Below are 25,905 nucleotides of genomic sequence, written 5' to 3' on the forward strand. Positions count from 1 at the left end.
GCAGAGCTTGAGTACTTTCGATAGGGCTTTGATTCAAACCCCCTCAATGTACAGTTTCTGACAGCTGGGCTGTGTTGTCACGCGAAATAACGTTATGAATAAAACGCGAAATAACATTATATAACGTTATGTTATATAACGTTACAATGTACAGTTTCTGACAGCTGTATTATCATGTATGTTCTGCGATACCCGCTTATTATTATTAACCAGCGTTGCTAATATGGCGTGTTCTGCGATACCCATTTATTATTATTAACCAGGGGGATTATCGCGTCACGTCTCGCATTATTATTAACCTGGGGGAGCCTCATGCGCATGCGCGGCGTAGGCGGTAAACGAGCGTAGATCGCTGGCCAACGCTGGCCAATCAGAGCAACGCGGAAGGGCATGTTGGCTGCCGAAAGTATTCACACGTTCAGGGCCCTTCTCACTGGAGGTCCTCTGTCCAGGGCCCTTCTGACTGGAGGTCCTCTGTCCAGGGCCCTTCTGACTTTCCATCGGGCCCCCAGGCTCCGGAACGGCCCTGCCTGAGGAACTCAGGCCAACCAATCCAGTGTCATCTTTGAAATCAACCCTAATGGTTCGTTCTAACCCAAATGTCTAGCAGCGCGACTGCTTTCAGTTCATTCCCGATGTAGAGGAGCGTCTGCAGCCATGAGGTACAATGCCAGGTACTGCATGTGCTCCTCTAAATTGGAAATTAATTGAATGCAGCCTCGCTGCTAGACTTGGCTGAAGGCTGTCGGAACGGCCCTCGAGGCTGCGATCACATTGTGCTCAAACGCGAGGCGCGGTGGTGCACCTAGAGAATGGAAAGCGCAACGAGCGATACCACTGATTACTGTTGCTACCTCAGCTAACGTTACACACATTACTGCTCACAGTCCTCCAGGCGTTGCTGTTCATATCTCGCTCGTGGTAAGACCTGGTCGTACAAACAAGGTTTGTCAGAAACCACCAAAATTAGCTTCTCCTCCATTATCGATTGGTTTTGTTTCACTGACAATTTCTCTTCAGATGCCTCAGATTTGTAATTCCTCCCCTCAGTCGATTTGGTCCGTCCGTCGACAAGAAGGCGACGTTGGCGTCGTTGCGCTCCGTGGCTAAAAACGTTTTCAACTGAGAGCGCCCGAAAAAGCGCCAATTCCTAAAGACAGACAGTGATCAGATCACAACCTAAAGACAGACTTTTATGTGAAGTGTTTTCTAAATTTAGGTTTTTACCCCCCCCCCCTGGCTTTTAATTATGATTATATTTTTGTTGAACCCAAGCCTGTTCTTTTCCTGCTGAGTTTTGCCTGCTTTTTATTGTTATTGCGTTACTACCCCATCTTTGGATTGCACTGCTGTATTTTCTGTATTTGTTGTTTCTGTGGAGCAGTTTGTTTGCAGGTGTATTAGTTATAATATGAGTGTCCTTTTAGTTCAGTGACTTACAGCAAAACCAATGTTCCCCCCGTAGACAACAGTCTGTTTGGCTCAGGGTCCGATTCAGTGGAGAGCAGGGAGAACGGGAGTCCAGTCAAACCCAAGACCCAGGCCGCCCCCAGACAGGCCCCCGTAGGAGGAGGAGGAGGAGGAGGAGGAGGAGGAGGAGGAGGAGGAGGAGGAGGAGGAGGAGGAGGAGGAGGGCTGTTTGATGAGGAAGATGAGGAAGACGACTTCTTCAGTGGAAAGAGCCTGAAAAAGTCCAGCTCGGGTAAAGGTTTTCTACTTGTCCTCGTCAGTATTTGGGTCCAGGTCCACTGTTTTAAAAGATCCTGACTTGAAAACCGCTCTCTCTCCGCTCAGCCGGACAGGACAGACCCAAGCAGAAGAAGGCCGTCGATCTCTTCGGCAGAGACGACGATGAAGACGAGGACGAAGACGGTGACATATTCAGCGAGAGCTCCAGCGCCGTCCCCCCAGCTCAGAGCAGGAGGGAGGCGGTGGAGGAGCAGGCTAGACCCCCCGAGAAGAAGGTAAAGATGGTTCAATGAAACTGGACTTTGAAAGAGAAGTCTTTATTCATTGCACACATTGCTATATGTAGTCATGCAACGACACGCATAGGAAACACACACATGCATAAAAAAAAAATCCTTTCTGAGCTTGACCCATCCCATCGTCCTTCCCCCCCAAGGGTGAATCTGTGATCTGTTCTGCATGTTTTTCCATTGGGTTTATCTCTTTCTCTGGGGGTGAAACCCTTGCGAGCACAGAGGGGGAGAACATGCAAACTCCACACAGAAAGGCCTGTGAGATAACCCACCTGGGTGCGTCTAGTTTTGTACCAACGGATTTCCAGTTCTGCGATCTGATTGGCCACTGACGTTTCTGGTGCGATCTGATTGGCCACTGACGTTTCTGGTCATGTGACATGTGCGCCCAATCGCGTGACGTGCCCATTTCCACCTCGAACAGCAGCAAACTACCTAACGCCTAGTTTATCACTGGTTAAGCTTAGGCGACTCTTTCGAAGTTGGTTAAGGTTAGAGTATGGAATCAGGGCTGGTGTTCTATCGCCCTGCTCTAAGACAAACTCTAACCTTAACCAACTTCGAAAGAGTGCCTAAGCTTAACCAGTGAAAGAAACAGGCGTCACACGATTGGCGCGACCAGAAACGTCAGTGGCCAATCAGAGCGCAGAACGCGAACGCGGAACTGGAAATCTGTTGGTAAAAGTAATCAGGCCACCTGGGTACCTGGCAACCTGGTCCCCAAGCGGGAATCGAACCCAGGACCTTCTTGCTGTGAGGCGACAGTGTTATCCACTACACCACCGTGCCAAGAACATGATGTTCTCATATCTATTGGATCATCACTGGATGTGGTGTCGTGTAACTCTAGGGTCTCACTCAGGTACTTGAGGTATTTGTGGTGGAGGCCAGCAGGGATAAACAAAGGGCTCCAGAGTAAGAGCAGCGTTGATATGATATTGTGTCATTTTGGAACCTCTATTTGTGGTGGGCGTGTCTGATATTGTGGTTTCCACAATTGAAGGGAAAACATTTGGATTCACTTTCAGGACGGTTTGCTGTAGAACAGCCCCCTCATAGTCCATTGATCGGTTAATCGGTTGGTGTGGTCTTAGTCGAGCAAGCATTTTCTTTTTGTTATTTCCTGAAAAAGCTATTTTAAGAAATGTAAGATAAGATATTCCTTTATTGATCCCCTTGGGGGAAATTTTTGCATCATAGTAGCATGGGGAGGGGAGGTACAGGTATGGGCAGGTTAATGGTAGAAATACATAAATACAGGCAATAAAATTGGATCTGAATATAAAAACATGAGAAAAAACTGTGCTTTTGCGTTATTGCATGTGGGAAACTCAAATCTTACAGATTTGTCATTTCAATCAAATAATCGATTAGTCGACAACGTCCTTGACTATTAAGTCAAGTCAAGTCAAGAGTTTTATTTGTCACGACATACAAGTATACAATGAAATGCGGGGGGTCTTGCCCGCAACGATTGTGCATAATACAATAGTAATATATAATAAGAATCCAATACAACGACATTGTGCAATAAAACAAGTAAACAAAGTAGGGCATATCGGTATATGTACATGAGTTATTTACAGAGCATGGTAGGACATGCTAGGTCCTGTGGTAGTGCAATACACTGTTAGCTACGGATGAGGCACTGGGTCTTTATGTACACTGCTATACAATGCTATATTATACAATCTCAAGTTATACTATACTATTCTTAAAGTGACCTTTCCTTTTGTAAAGTGACCATAAGTGTGAATCGGACTGAGAGTTCCTTTTAGTCACATTCAGCTCTAGTTTGCTGGCAGTTGTACTCCGTCATCGCCTGCAGTGAAAGAAAAGCAGCACCACAAAGCGACACGCATCTCATTTAGTCGAGGCTGAGGCCGACATGTAGGCAGCAGCTACACATCTCATTTAGTCGAGGCTGAGGCCGACATGTAGGCAGCAGCTACACATCTCATTTAGTCGAGGCTGAGGCCGACATGTAGGCAGCAGCTACACATCTCATTTAGTCGAGGCTGAGGCCGACATGTAGGCAGCAGCTACACATCTCATTTAGTCGAGGCTGAGGCCGACATGTAGGCAGCAGCTACACATCTCATTTAGTCGAGGCTGAGGCCGACAAGTAGGTAGCAGCTACTAGGGCTGACCCCTATTAATCGATTAGTCGACTAATCGGTCGAAAGGAGCCGTAGTCGACTGGCCAACCTCTTAGTCGAATATAAAAAAATATATATATACCGTATATATATATATTAATATTTTTTATTTATTTATTTTTGTCATTTTTTCCAAAAGAAAAGAGGCCTAGAAGCGTGGCTAACGCTAATGGCACGCATACCAGAGGCTAACTGCCTACGAAAACAGGCACAGAGGCACTGAAAGAGGATTTCACCCATCTAATGAACACACTAGACTAGACAACTATCAAGATGTATCCATCAGTGGACCAATTGCACGCTTTTGCAGAGGACAAGACGCCTTCAGTCGACTCCTTCAGACATTAAGCACCCCCACAGCCCAAATGGAATAAAAAAAAAATAATAATAATAATAATAATAATAATAATAATAATAATAATAATAATAATAATAATAATAATAATAATAATAATAATAATAATAATAATAATAATGTTTTAAAATATTATACGCAGCGCGGATATTTCTGGTCCCTGACGTCTGGAATGCATGATTCTCTGTGTCAAAAAGATGTCATCAAAGGCACTTAAACCAAAAACGGTTAATTCATTCGAACTTTATTTAATCTGGAAGGATCATTTAAGAGCAAGCTCTCATTCACAATGACGTTGAGAAATGCAAAACGTAATAAATACAAAAAAACAAAAACATAGAAACAGAAAGTCAATCAATTAAACATTCAAAATTATTAAAAACAACTGCCGACTGTGGTGAAGTGGTTTGGATACTAATGAGCTGGGGGATGGCCCTCTCCCTGCACAGTTACACACGCACGCACGCACGCACGCACGCACGCACGCACGCACGCACACACACACACACACACACACACACACACACACACACACACACACACACACACACACACAGAACAGAGTGGGTGCTGCTGGCTTGGCACTCTGTAACACAAGGTAACAGTGTGATGTCAAATGCCAATGTCAGACCCTTCCAAGCACAAAATACAATGTGATAATATACAACACACACACACACACACACACACCCTGTCGGTCTAAAAGACAAGTAAACAAGTGATTAATTTCTGATGCCAGATGGAGGGCAAAATACCCTAGACACAAACTACAGTACACTAATGTGAGGTTGCACACACAGAGAGATTCTCTCTCCCTCCCTCCCTCACACACACGCACACGCACACGCACACACACACACATTCTCCCCTGGGATCACTTTGACACAGTGAATCCTGATATCCATATCGCCTCGACCTGAAATATGCAGCGTTGCTGCTACCGATCAATAACACAACACACGACACTTAACACGTTCACCTAAACCTCTTGGAGGGTTTGTTGTTTCACAGTGTTGTCTCCTGTGGTTTGTGTGTGAGTGTGTGCCTAAGGCCATGTCCAGACTAAAACGATTTTGGTCGTTTTAGGCAAAGTATTTGATCGTTTGCATCGTTCTGCCACACGGAACTGCGTTCTGGCAGCCTGAAGACGGTACTGTCTGATACCAGCTCCCAGAGTGCGCAATTCTGAAGACGCCTGAAGACGCCCCCCACTGCGTCACCATCTTTACAAGCGATACGAGTCTTCTCCTGAACCGATGCCGCATAGCCCACCTCTCCCTTACCCGCATGTGCAAACTCAGCCAAACATCGCCAACCACCGTCGACAACAGATTGACATCTCCCTTAACACTTTGATTACCACCAGCCATGCGGTGCGCCTTACCCCCCTTGAATGCCACCACCCACTTCAATGATAGCGCTCTCATATTTGTGAACGCATAAACTATGTCTTAAATTATGGCTATGTGTCTAATCTGGCCGTCGCTTATCAATGACTTGTTTGCAGTCAACATTGTCCAAACGGATTGTTTTTTAATCGGTTCATTTCCGTTTTATACCATTTTGAAAAACCCTCGTTTTCTTGAAAGTTTCAGGAAAATATAAAGATTCTGTGATAAACGCCCTTTACTGGAATATTCTGGAATACACAAAAAATGTTGTCATTTTTCGGCCTATTTATGAATCGTTTTCAAATAAACGCTAGATTATCGATAGTATATACTTATGCACGCTAGAGAAGCGGGCTGAAAAATCGATTATCTCATTTCCTGATCAGCACACACACACACACACACACACACACACACACACACACACACACACACACATATGGCACACGCTGATATCTCTGTGAAAAAAGGTCTGATTATCCTAAGACTGGTAAAATAGATTCCTTACCTCAGATCAGATGTTCTCCAAAAAGATTATTCCAATTCCTGATCACCATTCCAAATATCGATCGCGTTTATTGATTCAGCGCTGGGTACTGGAAATATGTATTCCACGCTGTTTTGCGGCTCGGCAATGACTTGGATCCTCTCGGATGGCTTGCCCCCCCCCCCCATGTGTTTCATTCAGTCTAATCCAATGGGGTGCAGTACAACAGGGAGAGACGATAGGGGACGGTATTTTCCCAATGGAGCTCAGAGAGAGTTTGCAGCACTAACGTGAGACTAGATTGATGAAATATGAATTAAAATTGCTAATAAAAAAAAAAACGACCAAAAAACGCTATTTGTCGTCGCTGGCACTCAACGGTCGGCATGAACTAACGACATATAGCGTCGTTGGCACTCAAAGTGTTAACAGTGTTACAGAGCTTGATCGTACTTTTTCTGAAAACCCAAGTAGTAGCCAAGCATACTGTTCCATAGCATACCCCTTCAGTTGATCATGACAAATCCTCTCTTACCTTGACGATTAAAAAGCCTCCATAATTTAGTAAATAGTATCCCCATGGCATGGTGTTGAGCTGTAGCCAGCAACCTACCGTAATTCCTCTAATAGTGACCCAGGCTTGTATTTGCTTAAACTGTAGCGGGTACCAGGCTTTTAGGAGGAGGCATGTATAAGAGAGAGACCTATATTTCTAATTTTCAAACAGATCATAATGAATAAATCAACATTTTGTGTCAGTTTGAACCCAGTAAAATGTACTGGGTTCATTTATTGAAACCAAGTACTGTATGAAATAGTAAACAGTGCAATTACAGGTGGTCACTGGTCATTTCAACGTTTTCAAAGTGAAATCAAGTAACTTTACCTTAGCAGCTCAGTATGCAGCTCAGTATATTAGTAACCCGGCTTGTATTAGGAGGTCGGCTTATAATTGCTTAGCTCAAGAGCGCACCCGGCCATTAATAGAGACCCGGTTTGTAATTGAATACCGGTCACTATTAGAGGAATTACGGTATGCTATCAATATTAGCTAAATAATTAGCATCACATAGCTGGCCTTTTTCTGAAAACCCAAGCACATATTGTTCCATAGCATACGCCTTCAGTTGATCATGACAAATCCTCTCTTACCTTGACGATTAAAAGCCTCTATAATTTAGTAAATAAAGCTGTAGCCAGCCAGCTAGCATTGATGCTATTCAAAATGCTATCCACATTAGCTAAATAGCTAACCAACTAAATACAATAGACAGTGGTATCCTGAGGTAACGTTAAATACAACGTTTGCTAGTCGAAATGACTGGACACACACAGGGACAAGTTAAACATAATTTATTCCAACACGTAGTTTGAGCTGCATTTTTTTTGTGAGGGAGAGACGAGAGAGTAAAGCGCTGCGCCAAAGTAAGTCTCATCTCAGCCACTGACTGACATGAGGGATTGTGAGAAACATCACGATGTTCACGATACGTTTAAAAACGGTATAGTTAATGAACTGTACCTGATATTTATATAATATCGTCATATCGCCCACCCCTTTGTTGTTTCACAGTGTTCTCTTCTGTGGTGTGTGTGTGTGTGTAGGTGCCGGCAGGGGCCGTCTCCATGTTTGGCCCCGGCACCAAGAGCCTGCTGAGCGAGGGCCTGAACAGACGGCAGCCGTCCGCCAGCGAGGAGGCTGAGACACCGGAGGAGGTACGAGTGGATCAGTCTTCTCTCTACTTGACCCGATTATACTGATTATACGGGGGGTGACAGTGGCTCGGGAGGTAGAGCAGTCCGCTCCTCCCGGGCAGCGTGTCGGAAGTGTCCTTGAGCAAGACACTTAACCCCTAATTGCTCCTGATGAGCAGGTTGGCACCTTCCGTCGCCCCTCTGCCGTCGGTGTGTGAGTGAATGGGTAAAAATGTGAGGAACAAATGGTCTCTGGACTCTTTTAAAAACAGGCCTGAAAACCTACCTATTCAAAAAGGCCTTTGACTGTTAGCTTTTTATTTTAATTTAATTACGCTGTTGTTTTTAAATTGTCTGTTTATACTATGTTTTTAATTAACTGTTCTATTTTTATCTTACTTTTATTCTGTATTTAATTTTATTTGTTTGACTAATAACTATTTTATTTCTATTTTTTTTTTTAACTATGTTTTAACCCTGTAGTGTAGCACTTTGGGATCCCAGCGAACAAAAAGTGCCTTACAAATCCAATCTATTATTATTATTATTTTTTTTTTATCCACTTTTTCTCCCATTTTTCTATTTTTCTCCCATCCCAATTTTCATATCGTCCAATTCAACCCTCCCCTGTCTTCGAACGTTGTTTCTTGCCTCCCACAAGCCGGCTGCAATGTGGACTTAAGTCATACATAGCACGAGTCCCCTCCGATACTCGAGGTAACAGCCGTCGCATCTTTTCACCTGCGCGGCTCGATCTTTCAGCGTCGGGGGTCTGGGCTTTGGAGGGGCCCCGCCCCCGGCCAATGTGTATTACTGTGGACGACCAGCTAAACTGAAAGCAATGTGGAGAGCGGGGCTCGAACAGGAGGCATCCTGTTCGAGCCTAGTCTCCAGCATTCTATTATTATTATTATTAAAGCGCTATTTAAATGCAGCCATTTATACAGTAGCTATAGCTCCACCCCTTTTCCTTTTCCTGTCATTCAAGAAGGGTTGAGATAGGATAAGATATTCACATTCAGGACAGTTTTCTGTACGCCCAGCCTTCTCATAGTCACTTAACCTCTTAATCTGTTGGTGTGGTCTTAGTCGAACAAGCATTTCTTTTCCCATCCTGTTATTCCCTGAAAAACAATAAGCACTTCCCTGGTAATTATGAAATTTAAGATAAGATATTCCTTTATTGATCCCCTTGGGGTAAATTTGTGGCGTCATAGCGTCACCTTTGGGGAGGGAGGGGGGAGCGGAGGTACAGGTATGGACAGGGTAATAGAAGAAAGGCATGAATACAAAGTCAGATCTGAATATAGAAATATTTTGTTATATTATGTTACAATAAATAGTCAATAAAGAATTTGAATCTGAATATATAGTAAGATTAAAAGTAAACGGTATACACAAGGTACCCCCATAATATTATGGATGTTGTGTGTTTCAGAATGCGCTTCCAGAGACTGCGAAAGCCCCTGCCAAGCTGACCGGGAAACCCCATACCAGAGGACTCTTCTCCGATGACGAGGGCACACCACAGGTACAGAGGAGACTCTAAAGGAGTGGTAAAGGAGTCAGACGGTGAATGGAGGGTGCTCTCTGGAGGGCTGCCAAACTCAGAATTGTGTTGAAAGTACAACAAAGGTACTCTAAAGAATGAAAATACCAGCATCCAGGTGGCATTGAAACAGGGATATTTGAGAACAGCTTTGGCTCACTTGAAGCTGTCCGTTTCAACGTACCAGAGATGCTTGTTGGTATGCACCTAAATAAAAAGCATTTTAAGGTTTTGATGAAAAGGAGACTCACAGGTATGGGTCTTAAGCCAGAACTCGAGAACTATTAGGAATGGCTGACCACTAATGTTACTTATCCTGTCTTCCCTCAGGATGGACTCTGCGTGTTGTTGATTTGATTTTTATTTAGTACATACAATTTATACAAAAGTATAAAAACAAGGGGTACAAGGATAACATGTGAAAGTCTGTCGACTTGTTTCCAACATGGTCCCAAGAAGAATACAATAAATCACAAAGAAAGAGTTAAGAAGATAAGATAGATACAACAAGTCTTCTTCAAGAGTGGTGGCCAAGCACCCACTGTAACCTATTGTTGCAGATGTCGCTTCACACCCCTCTTGAAGACAGCAATAGTGGGGGAGTTTTGGATGGCCCTGGGCAGAGAGTTCCACAGCCGGCAGGCTGTAGACAGAAAGCCATTCTGTGAATAGGAACCCTTTCTAGGTTCATAAACTGAGAGCTGTCCAGACCGTAACTGTCGTCCGTGGACCTCAAGTTCAAGTTTCTCAAGTTTCTTTAATAGTTGTCATACAGAAGTACAGAATACTTTTATACAAAATGCTTCTTTCTGTTACGCTCCAGAGGCTGTGCTAGACAAAAGATAATTTTGAAATAAAATTGTATAGCATGTAAATATAGAAGTAAAAAATAGAAGTCACGTACGTAGACACAGTGTTCAGTATATACATATGTTCAATGCAGAATAGAAGTAACTGAGTTACCATACAATATACAATATACTATGCAATATACTAATATACAATTATACTATATAGTGCAAAGCAGAAATGGGATGAGGTACAATTTAGGTACAATTTACAGTAAGGTGTACTGAGGTATGGGTTGTAGTGCAAATCATTTACCAATAAATATAAAGTGTGTTTAGGTGTTCTAAAGTGTGGAGAGTGGGTGCTGCAGTGTGTTTGTTTAAAGTGAGTGTGTGCGTGTGGATGTGTGTGTTGTGAGTGCATTTGATGGTTGTTGCATAGTGTTATTGTTCGTTGAGCAACCTGATGGCCTGGGGATAGAAGCTTTTTCTGAGTCTTTCTGTGCTTGCCATGAGACTCCGGTAGACCTGGCCAACATCCTGTTGGATGTTGAAGTAAAGTCACTCGAATAAAATCTCCCCTTGAGAGAATAATATACGACGCACAGCCTCCCGGTATTCCGTTTATAACGTTTATAAATGGTTACAAATAAGGTTGCTCTCAGGTTCTCTCTGGTGAGCTGAATACTGAAGGAGACTGTAAAAGCCCTCTCTCCTCCAAGCTGAAATTCTAGAGAAACAACCCAAGATTCTCTCTCTCCCTGGCGTAATATCACTATTTGTCATCACCTGCTCCTTACTTATTATTTACAACCTTTCTGGCACCTTACAGTTCAACACAACCTCTGTCTTCCTAGATTCGTTCCCCCTGCGAGAGACTGCATCTGGATACCTACATATGTAGTCTAGCTAACTAAAATGTTGACACTTGATGTAATATAGAAGTAAGAATAGACTGTTCTTTTCATATAAACACTGTCTCGGCTTAAGGTCCAAGTGAACTTAGACCTATAAATCAATAATTTTTTTTCACGTCTTCTTTAAACAAGTCAAGAAGAAACATCACAATAAATCAAGAACAAAACAAAAAACACCATGAAATCCAAAAATAAAATGTAAAATAAATAAATGCAACACTCCCAGACATACCCCAGCGAAGGTAAGGAAAAACTCACTAAAAACCTAGCAATAGGAAAAAAGCACCACAGGCAATGTGGAGGGGAGAAACCTTAGAAAGCCTGTTCAGGGGCGCCCTCGTGGCGCATACCATAGTGCCTCGCGCACCTACGCGGCCGACCCGGGTTCGATCCCAGCTCCCGTCGTTATTTGTCGCATGTCCTCTCCACCTCTCCTCCCGTTCGCCCTCTCCTCTGTCGGTCCTGCGTGACCAATAAAGCTGTAAAAATGCTAAAAAATTATAATAATAATAAAAAAAGCCTGTTCAAGGAGGGATCTCCCTTCTTAGATGTCGGTGATAGTAGTGTTGCTACTGTATGGATGATCAATGGGTGGAGAATAAAACAGGCGAAACAGTTGGTATGTATGTACATATACATGTAATAAAACTAGAGCTGGGCCGTTAACGGCGTTAACGTGCTGCGTTAACGTGATACTAGTATCGCGCGATAATATAATTAACGCATTAACACTTTAATCGCCAAAAACGCTGGTACATGTCTTTCCCCGCCATGCTTATTCTGCCAAAGACGCTGGACCACGTCTTTGATATCAATATTTCAAAAATCTGTGATCGAAATCATATTTCTCCCCCGGACACTTGAGATATACTGTTGATCCCCTCTCAACTCTCCAACGGTTCAAGAGCGCCATCTGGTGGCCGATCGGCGGATCGCCCAAACAGGAAGTGATGCGCCGGAAGTGGTGCTCTCCCATATTTCGTCCGGGCACTCGCTATCGTTAGCGGGACTCCATCTTGATACACTGGACATCGATCGGTTGCAAATAACTCGATAAACAACATGATTTGGACGTATATACTATTATACAACCTGGAAATGGATCGCATATTTCTACATCCCATAATAGGAAAATGTCTGTTCCACGCTCATCGCCCAACGCTATGAGGAAGCTACGGTAAGATTCAACGTTATTTTTTACCGTGTTCGATACTAACTGCTCTAATGATCATATCACCCACACTAGATTAATCATATAACGTTGGCCACGGAATTATAAACCACAACCCCCCCCCCCCCCCCCATCCGGTCAACATCAAATGATCAGTAGTAACTTCTAGAAGCACGTCCATTTGAAATTTTTTATCTCGCGCAGATTCCTATCAAACTGTATTTCATCATCAATATAATGCATTTGGGGCTATAAATCACGTTCTGGAGAAAGCTGCAGAAAACGATAAAAACATACTTATACTTTAGACCGTATTTTAGTATGAATATGTGAATGAAAAAGTATAACGTTGCTACACCCTGAACAATAGATATAGGACGTTGAATGGGCCATAGTAATGTCAATTTAGCAATACAATTTAAAAAGTTATAGCCCTGCAAAGAAGGGGAACTTCTCCATATTAAATAGGGCTGGCGAATGATGGTAAATTATGAATTTAAGCCTGGCGATCAAAGTGTTCATCTAAAAGAAATTAAAATAATTTTTCTTTTTTCTTTTTAACATTTATTTACCCAGGGTAGGTTCGCTGAGCACAGATGCTCTTTTTCAGGAATGCCCTGCTTCACATTCACACAGTTCCATTCACACCTGGGAGCTGCCCAGTTCAACCACAGTTGACACCATTGGCCACTGAGCAACTCCACTGGAGCAGTTGATTCAAGCCATGTCACATAGTTCAAGTTTGAAATGCTTCTTTCTGTTTTGCTCCTGAGAGTGTGCTAGATACTATACTGTACTGGTAATATTATTTATTTGTGTTAACTTCTGAATAAAACAACTTACACAAGTACATCTTATTGAACATTATTTTGATATTTCATTACCAATTATCATAGCAAAACAGCTTTTTCAAACAGTCTGTAATGCATTTTGGAAACGGGAGATGGGCTCATGGTGTAATGGGCCACCTGGCCTGAGAAACATAAGGAGGAAAGAAAAAGTAAGGACTTACTTCTGGTCATTATTTGGGTAGAACACACATATTTTGAATGCCTTCTGCATTTTTTTTTCTTTTTTTTAGCCATTTTAATCTAGATTAATCTAGATTAAATCCAGGATTGCAGATGGATTAATCTAGATTAAAAAAATTAATCTATGCCCACCTCTAAATAAAACACAAACATGTACATGCAATTACAACTGGGGTACATAAGAAATTTTTTGAAAGATTGAAATAGAATAGAGAACAACAAAAGAAAAGGCATAGAAACTAGCACTAGTATGAAAATAGGATAATGGCTATGTCAAGGCTCGGAGCTCAAAATATCAGTCATATTCCGTTTGCACATGAATAATGTATTCCGTTCGGATCCATTTGAGGTATGGGGGTGACGTATATAATTGTCTTAATGGTTTTATCTAAGAAAACGCTACCCAAATCCTACAATACTAACATAATGATGTATATCCTGCCAGTTGTATACCTGCTGTGTATACCGTTTTTCTCATATTTTTATATCCAGAGTTAATTATATCATTTAGATTGTTTCGTTTTTCTCATTTTTATATTCACATTTTTATATTCTTTTGTATTTATTTTTTTATTATTTTTTAAACAAACACATAAACAAACATGACAACACACGATTAGATATACAAGCATTGTAAAACAGTGTACATCAGTTAACTCATCGTTTGGATAAATGTCTTATACAAGATATACCCCTAATACCTGCTATCTCCCCTACACACATATGCTCCTGCTCGCACCCCCCGCCCTGGACCCCCCCATGGATTTCTCATATTTTTATATCCAGAGTTAATTATATCGTTTAGATTGTTTAGTTTTTCTCATTTTTATATTCATATTTTTATATTCATATTTTATTTTATTGCCTATATTCTATATAGCCTATAGCCTATCAACTATTATCTCTTATATAACACGTATATCTTCTATAACAGTGACAACATGTTTAAGTAGTGCCTCTGTGTGCTCTGTCTCTGCTGCAGATATTCCAAACCATCCCCAGGAGTCAGTCCCAGCCTGAACCCACGACTCAGGGCAAAGCTGGCAAGACTCCTCTGTCTATATTTGATGACGAGGAGGAAGAGGTGAGGAAAATAGCACATCATCTGTTCCTGTGAATGTATTTAGGTTTTTACACCGTTGTAGTTTTGGATCCCGATGAAGACCAGCTGTCGCTACTATGTTGGCTAACGGGGGGATCTTAAAACCTGTAAACTAGCGCTAAACAATAACATCAATGTATATGTATATATTGTGAAAGAACGTGTTCGTTGATTGCTGTAAAGGTGAACAAAGGTTGGACACAGACGGATGGTTGTTATAAGATCGAGACAAAGTCAGATTTCAGAATATAACAAAGGATGATTTATTCTGGTCACACAAGTAAAGGATTCCACCACAAGTGGTCTCACGCAGCACGTCTGCAGATGGAATGCAAATGGAACACAAACGGCAGGTTATATCCCTGTAAACTCCTGCCCTAAAGTAGTTTCACTTTTGATATGTACTGACCACTGATTGATTAATATAATGGTGAGGTAATGGTGGTTCATGCCCAAAAAGGCGGTCACTGTAGCTGTAGGAGCAATTATGATGGTGGCATATTATTATTATTTTTTTTTTTTTTTTATCCACTTTTTCTCCCATTTTCTATATTTTCTCCCATCCCAATTTCGTATCATCCAATTCAACCCTCCCCTGTCACGAACGCTGTTTCTTGCCTCCCACAAGCCGGCTGCAATGTGGACTAAGTCATACATAGCACAAGTCCCCTCCGGTACTTGAGGTAACAGCAGTCGCATCTTTTCACCTGCGCAGCTCGATCTCTCAGTGGCGAGGAGTAACGCGTGGGAGGCTCACGCTGCCCCCGACACTTCCTGATTCTACTGCGCAGGCGCACCAACCGACCTGTAGGAGTCGCTGTCCACAACGCCCGATCCCCACCCATCAGTTTCCCACCCCCTAATACGGCCAATGTGTATTAGTATGAACGACCAGCTAAACTGAAAGCAATGTGGAGCGCTGGGCTCGAACAGGCAAGCCCAGCGTCTCCGTCATTCGTGGCGAGCGCCTTGCCCACTATGCCACGTAGCCGCCCTCCCATTATTTATTATTTGTAATATTATTATTGGACACCTGGTGGCGGGTTTTAGATTTGACAGCACTGGTTAGGTATTTAGAGGGTCACAGTAATCAACTAGGACACAGGTAGTGAGGAGCACACCGTTCTTACCAGAAGCTCAGCAGCTCAGCAGCCAGAAGCAGAAAGAAATACCAAATAAATATAGAATACCATATAATTCCTACAGAACCCACACTGGCAATAAATTGAATGTACAACTGCAACTTCAGCAATAAACACCCCTAAACCTGGAATCGCGACTGGACATCCATCATTGCTGTGTCTACTGCGTAAGATCACTCCCTATCATACCTGTGACGTAACGGGCAAGAGAAAGCAGGACATTGGAAAGGAAAAATTGCCGTTACAGTAGCATTTGAGTACAGAGTCCTGTTCTGGTATTATAAGATACATTTAAGAATGTTCTCATGCCTTGATGAACAATGGTGCACTATACGGATATCAGCTATTTGTGATGGGAGTGCAGATGTTCTGCACTCCCAGCTAGAATAATCACAGATAAGGTGTTCTCAGCAGACTTCCAATGAGTGAGATTCATCCAAAACTGCTTTAAGACTGTACTCCCATAATGGATAAGATAGCGTGTTCTTCATTCAATCTTTACTGGGTGAGAATGAGATTCACTCGGAGAGGCGCTTTAAACAATGGATCATTATAAGGCCTGTCACTAGGCAAGGTCGACTCCAGACTGAGGAATTCATGTCAATTCAATTAATTAAATTAATGTCAACAATACCTTCAATCCCCGTTTTGTCATAGAGAATCTATGTCACCATTTTTAAGCTCAGTTAGTTAGTAGTATGCCAAATCTAAACTTGCCCTAGTTTCACATTCTAGCTGCTTACTCATTGTAACAAGAGAAATAACAATTTAATAATTGCAACATGCATGTCTATTTTGCAAAAGGCTGCAATAGGCATTTAAAAATATATATAATAAATTATATATATATATATATGCCCTGCAGAAGCCAACTACGCAAACAGTGAAACTGAGAAAAATGCCATTTAAGTTATTTGACTATCCAGTGATTTTGTACTTTATACCCTTTTTCTCTAAAACAGAGTAAGATTGAACTCTGAAACTTTGTCACAAGATAAAATGGATATTGAGAAGTTCAATTTCACTTATAACAAAATGTTTGTAAAGAATGTAGTTACTGCGGTTAGCTTCTGCATGGCAGTATTGTACAGCTAAGGAGTGTGCTTCAAACACTGTTGGAAGGTACTGTGATATAGAATAAAAACTAGACTTCAAAATAAAACTATTGCAGGTCCTATTTCAAATAGTGTCATACCAGTCATAATGATATTTTGTCCATATCCGGCAGCCCTACAATACGCTACAGTATATTCTCTTGCATATCTGACAACTTAATGAACTAGATATTCAACATATTTTCATAGTACGTGTATGGACACTTTAGTTTTCATTTCATTTCAAACCTTTATTTCAACTCGTAAGACACTTGAGGTTACCCTCATTTACAGAGCCGACGAGCTTACAAAACAAGACTCAGTTTATCAGCAATTTCATACATATAGGCACAATAAATAAGAATAAACAATAAAAATAATCGGCTAAGACAGTTACAAGTGATGATGATGAATAGTTTTATTTTCGGTCTTTGTTTACAGATAAATCAAAAACACACGTGTGGACTTTCAAAAGGAAAAGAAAAAAAGAATAAATCACAAATGTACATACTCAAAGTAAGCTCACACACAAAATCCAAACTCAATGACCGAAAAAAGGAATAGGCTGAAGCACATGCTTATTTTTGCCTATCCTTTACAATTCTTAAAAACTAAATATACTTTAATATAAGAAAGACAAATAAAAAATATGCTGCAAGATATCCTTTTTTTTCTTTTTCTTTAAGAGAAAAAAGAAAAGTCGACAGACAGTGTGATATACGGTATGTAACCCTGTCTTGTCACCTTGCAGGATCTGTTCGCATCTGTGGCTAAATCCAAGCCAAAACCGACCCAGGCGAAAGCCACCACACCGCAGCCCAAGAAGACCGTGACCAGCTCGCTCTTCAGCGATGACGAGGTAAGAGTATTGGAACTCAAGAGGCTCAAACCGTGGCTAACGCACATGACACACGTCACATGGAGTTAGTTAAGGGGCAAGAGAAAAATGCTCAGTCACGTGCTCCTCGTGTAGTCGATGATCTTACTGGAGGGAGTCATTGTAGCCGGTTTGTGAAAGCAAGTTAGAAGTACTCTCCACAGACCCATTACCACGTTTTCAAAATGGATTAGATTAGATTTAATTAGATTAAAATATATTGTCATCATACAGCACAAGAACAGTATAACGAGAAGAAGAAGTTTGGCATTCAACCAGAGTGCAAATGTAACAGTAAAGTGCAATAGTGATATACAATGTACAGGTGATTAAACTGGGTATTAAATATATAAATGAGTACTACTGAGTAATAGGGCTAATCAGATGCATGTACAGAGTTGTAGTATTAATATGTACAGTGATACAGGTATAAAGACACTATGGTAGTAAGTAAGTCATACTGGCCAGCAGTGTAACTAGTAAGAGTCTGTAAGCGATATGTACAGATATAGATATCTACAGATATGTGGGGCGGCTACGTGGCGTAGTGGGCAAGGCGCTCGCCACGAATGTGGAGACGCTGGGCTCGCCTGTTCGAGCCCAGCGCTCCACATTGCTTTCAGTTTAGCTGGTTGTTCATACTAATACACATTGGCCGTATTAGGGGGTGGGAAACTGATGGGTGGGGATCGGGCGTTGTGGACAGCGACTCCCACAGGTCGGTTGGTGCGCCTGCGCAGTAGAATCAGGAAGTGTCGGGGGCAGCGTGAGCCTCCCACGCGTTACTCCTCGCCACTGAGAGATCGAGCTGCGCAGGTGAAAAGATGCGACTGCTGTTACCTCAAGTACCGGAGGGGACTTGTGCTATGTATGACTTAGTCCACATTGCAGCCGGCTTGTGGGAGGCAAGAAACAGCGTTCGTGACAGGTGAGGGTTGAATTGGATGATACGAAATTGGGATGGGAGAAAATATAGAAAAATGGGAGAAAAAGTGGATAAAAAAAACAAAAACAAAAGATATCTACAGATATGTAAAAAGGATTACACGCAGGTATGTGCAGACAGATGTGGATAGATATACGGTAGAAATAAATATGTATATATATATACACGGTATATACAGCATTATTGTACATACTATCATACAGAGTTATATGGGTAGACTATGGTATGATACCATAACATTGGGAGGGTAGTGTGAGACTACGGTCTTCTTCTCAACGGGCAGAGTGGGGCATTAACACTGTCCCAATTAGGGGTTTGATCCATAAAAAAAAATGCATGCAATCATGGTACTATAAGGCACAAAAGTCACCGTTACGTCCACCTAACGCCCCGTGTCCCGTCTCTGACCGTCAGGACCAGTGGCTGAGCTCTGAGCCCAGCGCGGGGGCGATGAAGCCCAGTGCGAGCGCCCCCTCCGGCCTGCGCAGTGCCAAGGCGCCCCAGAAAGACGGCCTTTTTGACAACAACGATGACCTGTTTGCTGCAACAAAGGAGTCAAGGTACTATTGATCACTATAAAAAAATTTAAAATGTAAATCTTGTAAAGTTTAGGAATAAGGGGCAGGTAACTACCTATAAGATTTATTCTTCTTCCTGCTCCTTTTGTCCATGGAATGATATTTATGATTGTGTAATGAAGAAACTCTGATTGTATGATTCCATGTGGCAAATAAAAACTCTGAACTCTGAATTTAAACGATTGTAATTTCAGATTTTCTTTGTTTTTACATTTTCAAATGTACATATATATATATATTTTTTTTTTTTTTAGATGCAAAGCACCTCATAGACCCTGGTTTTCAGTCACTCGGGAACATAAATACAACCAGGTGTCTGAAAAAGTCCACCATTATCCCTGTACCCAAAAAATCCACGCCTGCTTGCCTCAACGACTACCGCCCTGTAGCTCTCACCTCCATAGCCATGAAGTACTTTGAGAAGCTAGTGAAGGGCTACATCTGTTCCTCCCTCCCCATCAACCTGGACCCCCTGCAATTTGCATACCGCCCCAACAGGTCCACGGAGGACGCCATAGCCCATGTGCTGCACACAGCAGCATCACACCTCGACAAAAGGCAGGGGAACTATGTGAGAATGCTCTTTATTGACTACAGCTCAGCATTCAATACCATAGTCCCCTCCAAACTCATAGCCAAGCTCAGGGACCTGGGCTTGAACTATGACCTCTGACAGGAAGACCCCAGGTAGTGAGAGCAGGCAACTGCACCTCCTCATCCATCACTCTCAACACAGTGGCCCCCCAGGGCTGTGTTCTGACCCCCCTCCTCTACTCGCTGTACACACATGACTGTGTGGCACAGCGGAAAACAGCAACAAAATGATCAAATTTGCTGACGTCAGCAAAACAAAATAAATTATTGTGGACTTTAGGAGGTCGGAGGCCAGGGACTACAGCCCCCTCAGCATCGACGGGGCACCGGTTGAGAGAGTGAGCAGTTTTAAGTACCTCGGAGTCCACATATCCGAGGACTTGACATGGACCACACACATTGACAGTGTAGTGAAGAAGGCACACCTTCCTTAGGTGTCTAAGGAAGTTCAAAGTGAGTCAGAAGATCCTTAAGAACTTCTACTCGTGCACAATAGAGAGCATCCTGACTGGTAACATCACCTCCTGGTTTGGGAATAGCACCGCACAAGACCGCAGCAGACTACAGAGAGTGGCCCGTTCAGCCGAACGCACAATTGGACGTGGGCTTCCCACTCTCCAGGATATTTATAACGAGCGTTGCAGGGCCAAGGCTAAGAGAATAACCAAGGACTATAGTCACCCAAACAACTGCCTCTTTGAACTGCTGCGGTCAGGCAAGCGCTACCGGAGTCTTATGGCCGGTACAGAGAGACTCAGAAGGAGCTTCTATCCCCTGGCCATCAGGATGCTCAATGACAATATGACTCTATGTAACAACCCATCATCTACACTCACGGCACACACATCCACATGTACACACTCACTTTAAACAAACACTCACCTTAACACCCACTTTACTCACTTTAGACCAGGGGTCTCAAACTCAATTTACCTGGGGGCCGCTGGAGGTAGAGTCTGGGTGAGGCTGGGCCGCATCAAATATTATATATATATATGATTTTTTTAATTTATTTTTGTAAAATCAACTCTGCCTCTCTTTGTTAACTACAACAGGATTTTTGGAGAAGGCATGGCACTTGAGACAAAACACATTGTATCCTATATAATTGTATTTGAATTCATCTTGTTTTTCTGTTTATTTACATTGAGTACAGCTTGTGTTATATTACGTTTTATTGTATTTTCTTGTATTTTCTTATGGCCATCTTGGTCTATATGTCATTTGTTAAGTAATTGGTAAAGTATATTATTATATACTTATTGTTATGTGTCTTGTAAGCCCATATGGGCTGGGCATACATCTGTATGTAAGACACGAAAATAAAAAATATCAAATCAAATCAAATCAAATCACAACAAGCAATGCTGTTTGTTATTTAAGATGAGGTCGGACTCGGCACTGACAGATTTGTGTTCATTGTGCTGATTTTATAAAGCCTCAAATGACGGCTTACAATATTTCATGAAAGCAAAGTGTTTTGTTTGTCTAAGATTTTAAAAGGTTTAAACTTTACAGCACTGACAAAGTTGAACAAAGTGCTGTACAGGTCCCACAACATTGAAAAAAATTATAATAATGTAAATAAAAAATGTAATTTATTTTTTATTTTTTATGTCAAGTAGGGGGCCGCAAAATATCATCCAGCGGGCCGCAATTGGCCCGCGGGCCGCGAGTTTGAGACCCCTGCTTTAGGCACTTTAACACACAATTATATGTATCTATTATTAAAGAGATTTGCACTACATTCATACCTCATTTGCACCTTACCTTAAGTTTTGTACCTCATTTCTGCATTGTACCTCACTGTTACCCATTTTAATCTGTATTGTATATTGTATATAACTATATGTATATTGAACATTCCTTTACTTACTTTTTACCTACTTCTTAATTACTTACTTTTTTAATACTGTATGAAGCACACTCTCAGGGGCTCATACAGAAACGAGCATTTCATCGTAAAGTATTCTGTATTTTACTGTGACAAATAATAAACAAATTTGAAACTTGAACTTGAAGGTGCAGCCTCGGCCATGAGGTCATGAACACAGTGATGGATTTTCTTTTGTGTGTGTGTGTATTTCTTGCTGATACAGTCAGAAGAAGCCTCAGAGAGTGGCTCTTCTGTTTGAAGACGAGGGTGACCATGATGAAGATAAAGGATCCCTCTTCGGTGTTGAAGCAGCCGCCGGGACCAGTGCCACAGCCCCAGATTCTAAAGTGAGTCAGCCTAGTTATAACTTAAAGGACCAGTGCCACAGCCCCAGATTCTAAAGTGAGTCAGCCTAGTTATAACTTAAGGCGAGACACTGCAGGTGAATAGTCAAATATACTTTTTTTGTTGATTTTGAGATTTTGTTATATTTTGCTTCCTAAACATGTCTTCTATGAAACTAGTGACAATAAAACGTCAATAACACACATTTAGTTGTTTATTTTACATCATTTTGCCTTATTGCATCCATAAATGTGCACATATTTAATGGGGAAGTGCCTCATTTGCATATATAAACATACATTTCAGAAAACTTGCAATATATTTTTTCTTAGTTTATATGTACATAACAAATTGGGAAAGTTTCATAGTGATATCTATTCAAATATTCTTTGCCTATTAGGGGGTACTACACTGTACTACACTGTTTGTAGCCTGTGTGTAGTTCTGTTCAGTTCAATAACATCATTATTATTATTATTATTCAGTTATCAGGCATGTGTTTAGGTTGTCTATTACTAATGGTTTGATTAGGTATTGTGTTTGTAAATATCTGTTTAAAAAAAAAGGTATGGCATTTTACAATACAGAACTTTGAAGGCGTTTTCCCAAAAATGAGTTTTAAGAGTTTTTCCTCATACTCTGAGCCAGAAATCTCCACTTCAGTAGCACACACATACACCAAACCTTCCAGTTCTATTCATATCTATGTTCTGAAGGTATTTACAGAAGGGTTTGTTGATAAAAATGGACTGAATGGAGTATTTTCTGATTTATGGAGTGATAAAAAGAGATATCCAAAATCCCCTCTGTAATAACCTTTGGCTCTAATATGTCAACAAAATTAAACTATAATTTTGAAAATGGCTTTATCCAATGTTCAGATTTCTGTCCTGGAATTATATGCAAATTAGTGCATATTTAAGTAGATCATGCCTCATTTGCATATTTAAACATACAATTTCAGAAAACTTGTAATACAAAAAAGTCTTGTCTTAATATAAGTAATCAACTGGGGAAGTTTCATTGTGATATCTATTAGTTAATTTTTTTACCCTATTCACCTGCAGTGTCTCCCCTTAAAGGACCAGTGCCACAGCCCCAGATTCTAAAGTGAGTCAGCCTAGTTATAACTTAAAGGACCAGTGCCACAGCCCCAGATTCTAAAGTGAGTCAGCCTAGTTATAACTTAAAGGACCAGTGCCACAGCCCCAGATTCTAAAGTGAGTCAGCCTAGTTATAACTTAAAGGACCAGTGCCACAGCCCCAGATTCTAAAGTGAGTCAGCCTAGTTATAACTTAAAGGACCAGTGCCACAGCCCCAGATTCTAAAGTGAGTCAGCCTAGTTATAACTTAAAGGACCAGTGCCACAGCCCCAGATTCTAAAGTGAGTCAGCCTAGTTATAACTTAAAGGACCAGTGCCACAGCCCCAGATTTTAAAGTGAGTCAGCCTAGTTATAACTTAAAGGAACACAGCAACATTTGGGGAAATTAGCTTACAGTCTTCCATTCATTGTGCTAAGCTAGGCTAACGTGCAAATCAAATCAAATTTATTTATAGGGCCCGACAACACACGTTAATGTCCCCATTAAGGTCTTCTTTAAACAAGTCAAGAAGACAACATAACAATAAGTCAAGAACAGAACAAGAACACCATAAGGTCCAAACATTTTTTAGATGAATGCAAATAAATGAAAGAATGCAAGCACTCCCAGACATACCCCACGCGAAGGTAAGGAAAAACTCACTAAAACCTAACAATAGGGAAAAAAGCTCCACAGGCAGTGTGGAGGAGAGAAACCTTAGAAGGGCCATTCAAGGGGGGATCTCCCTTCTTAGATGTTGGTGATAGTAGTGTCGCAGACGGACAGTTGGTAAGCATGCACTCATGTGTGTGGTGAAACACAGATGAGTGCATGCAATAGCAACTGTACATTTTGAAAAATTAAAGATAGAGCTAATAGCGATAGCAACTGAACATTTCGAAAGATTAAAGATAGAGTTGATAGCGGATCTATTTGAGGCACAGGGGCGGCGCAAAGAGGGTCACGTCCTCCCCGTCTTAGTCACGGGACATTCAACACTCCGGTCGTTGCTCAGGGACAGCCGGAGACAGGGAGATAGGGGGTGGCGCAGAGAGGGTCGCGAACTCCCCGACATCATCGCGGGACATCCGGCACTCCGGTCACCACTACGAGACCTCCGGAGACAGGGGGGCACGCAGAGGGGGTCGCAATCTCCCGGCCTTCGTCACGGGACGTCCAACACTCCGGTCAACACTCCAGGACAGCAAGTCATAGGAAGACAGGGAGACGGGACAGGTGTTAGACAGCTCATGAGATTGTAGTAGGCGGACATAGCAATAGATACAAGTGGTAGGCATATATGTGAATGGAGTAGATATATGAAGTAAGCGTATTATGTGAATAGAATAGAAGTACTTAACCCAGCAATGAAACCGCGTTGACTGTTAATCTGTTAACAGTCTGTTAATCAGTTGACAGGACCACGGACAGACAGCGGTGAATAACTGATCCAAGGCCTCGGAGGTGCATGTAGAGCAGTCACTACAATCTTGGCCAAGACCCCGAGGCATCCATCACCTTAGTCAGCGCCAGGAGACGGGTACTCAGAGAGAAGGGGGAGGGAGGGGGGGGGGGGGAGGGAGGGGGGGAGAGGGGGGAAGAGTTAGAGAGTTCCCATGTTTGTGGTGCTGCAAAGGAGCAGACATGTAGTACCCTGTAGTGCCATGTAGTACCATGTAGTACCCCGTAGTGCCATGTAGTACCCTATAGTACCCCGTAGTGCCATGTAGTACCCCGTAGTATCCTGTAGTACCCTGTAGTGCCATGTAGTACCCTGTGGTGCCTTGTGGTACCATGTAGTACCCCGTAGTGCCATGTAGTTCCATGTAGTGCTATGTAGAGCTATGTAAGCCATGTAGTACCCTGTAGTGCCATGCAGTACCATGTAGTACTCTGTGGTACCATGTAGTACCCTGTACCCTAACTAAACTACCCTATAGTAAACTACCCAGTGGTACCATGTAGTACCCTGTACCATAACTAAACTACACAGATTAATCTAAAGGTCAGTCCCCGACCAGGTGAGATCAAGGTAGGTTGAAGGAGAGAGAGAAAAGATGAGTCTTAAGCAGGGATTTAAAAGCTTCGACAGAGCAGGCGCCCCTGATGACGGCAGGTAATTTGTTCCACAGGTAGGGAGCGCGGTAGACAAAGGCTCTGTGGCCGGCGGATTTCTTTTTAACCCTAGGGGTCGATAGAAGCCCCGCATTTTGTGAGCGCAGAGCACGAGCGGGCGAGTATCGGGAGATGAGATCGGATAGATAGAGCGGTGCAAGCCCATTTAAAATTTTGTAGGTGAGGAGTAGCACTTTAAAGTCAGAGCGGGCTTGGATAGGAAGCCAATGTAGGGCGGACAAAACTGGTGTGATGTGATCAAATTTTCTAGTTCTAGTTAGTATCCGTGCAGCCGCATTTTGCACAAGTTGAAGATTTTTGATGCTTGAATTAGGTAGGCCTGAAAAAAGTGCATTACAGTAGTCCAGACGTGCAGCCAGATAGCTTTCTACTGAACGCACTGAGAGGAAACTGGTATCCATCTTCTTGTCTCTCTCTGGAGAAGACTGTAAGCAAATTTTCCCAAATGTTGGCGTGTTCCTTTTAACCCTTTGGTTGCCGTTCACGAGAATTCTCGTTTCTGTGGCCTAACGGTTGAGTGCCGAACAACGAAGATTCTCGTTTCTGGGTCGTTATTTCTTTTATTCGCTATTGCCATTCATAATCCATCGAGGCACCTTGTGCAG

The 25,905-nt window shown here is 42.2% G+C and overlaps 1 protein-coding gene across 1 annotated transcript in view; it reads left to right on the forward strand.

Annotated features, from left to right (window-relative positions):
- The window catches only part of washc2c (WASH complex subunit 2C), a 68,969-nt gene that overhangs the window by 24,153 nt on the left and 18,911 nt on the right, over positions 1-25,905 (forward strand). The window contains 8 exon segments of the mRNA XM_084321885.1: positions 1,466-1,702; positions 1,795-1,964; positions 7,980-8,090; positions 9,508-9,600; positions 14,508-14,609; positions 17,615-17,722; positions 19,101-19,246; positions 21,958-22,081. Coding sequence (XP_084178011.1) covers positions 1,466-1,702; positions 1,795-1,964; positions 7,980-8,090; positions 9,508-9,600; positions 14,508-14,609; positions 17,615-17,722; positions 19,101-19,246; positions 21,958-22,081 — 1,091 coding nt within the window.

This window comes from Notolepis coatsorum (assembly GCF_963971535.1).
Source record: "Notolepis coatsorum genome assembly, chromosome: 9".
Classification (NCBI taxonomy): domain Eukaryota; kingdom Metazoa; phylum Chordata; class Actinopteri; order Aulopiformes; family Paralepididae; genus Notolepis; species Notolepis coatsorum.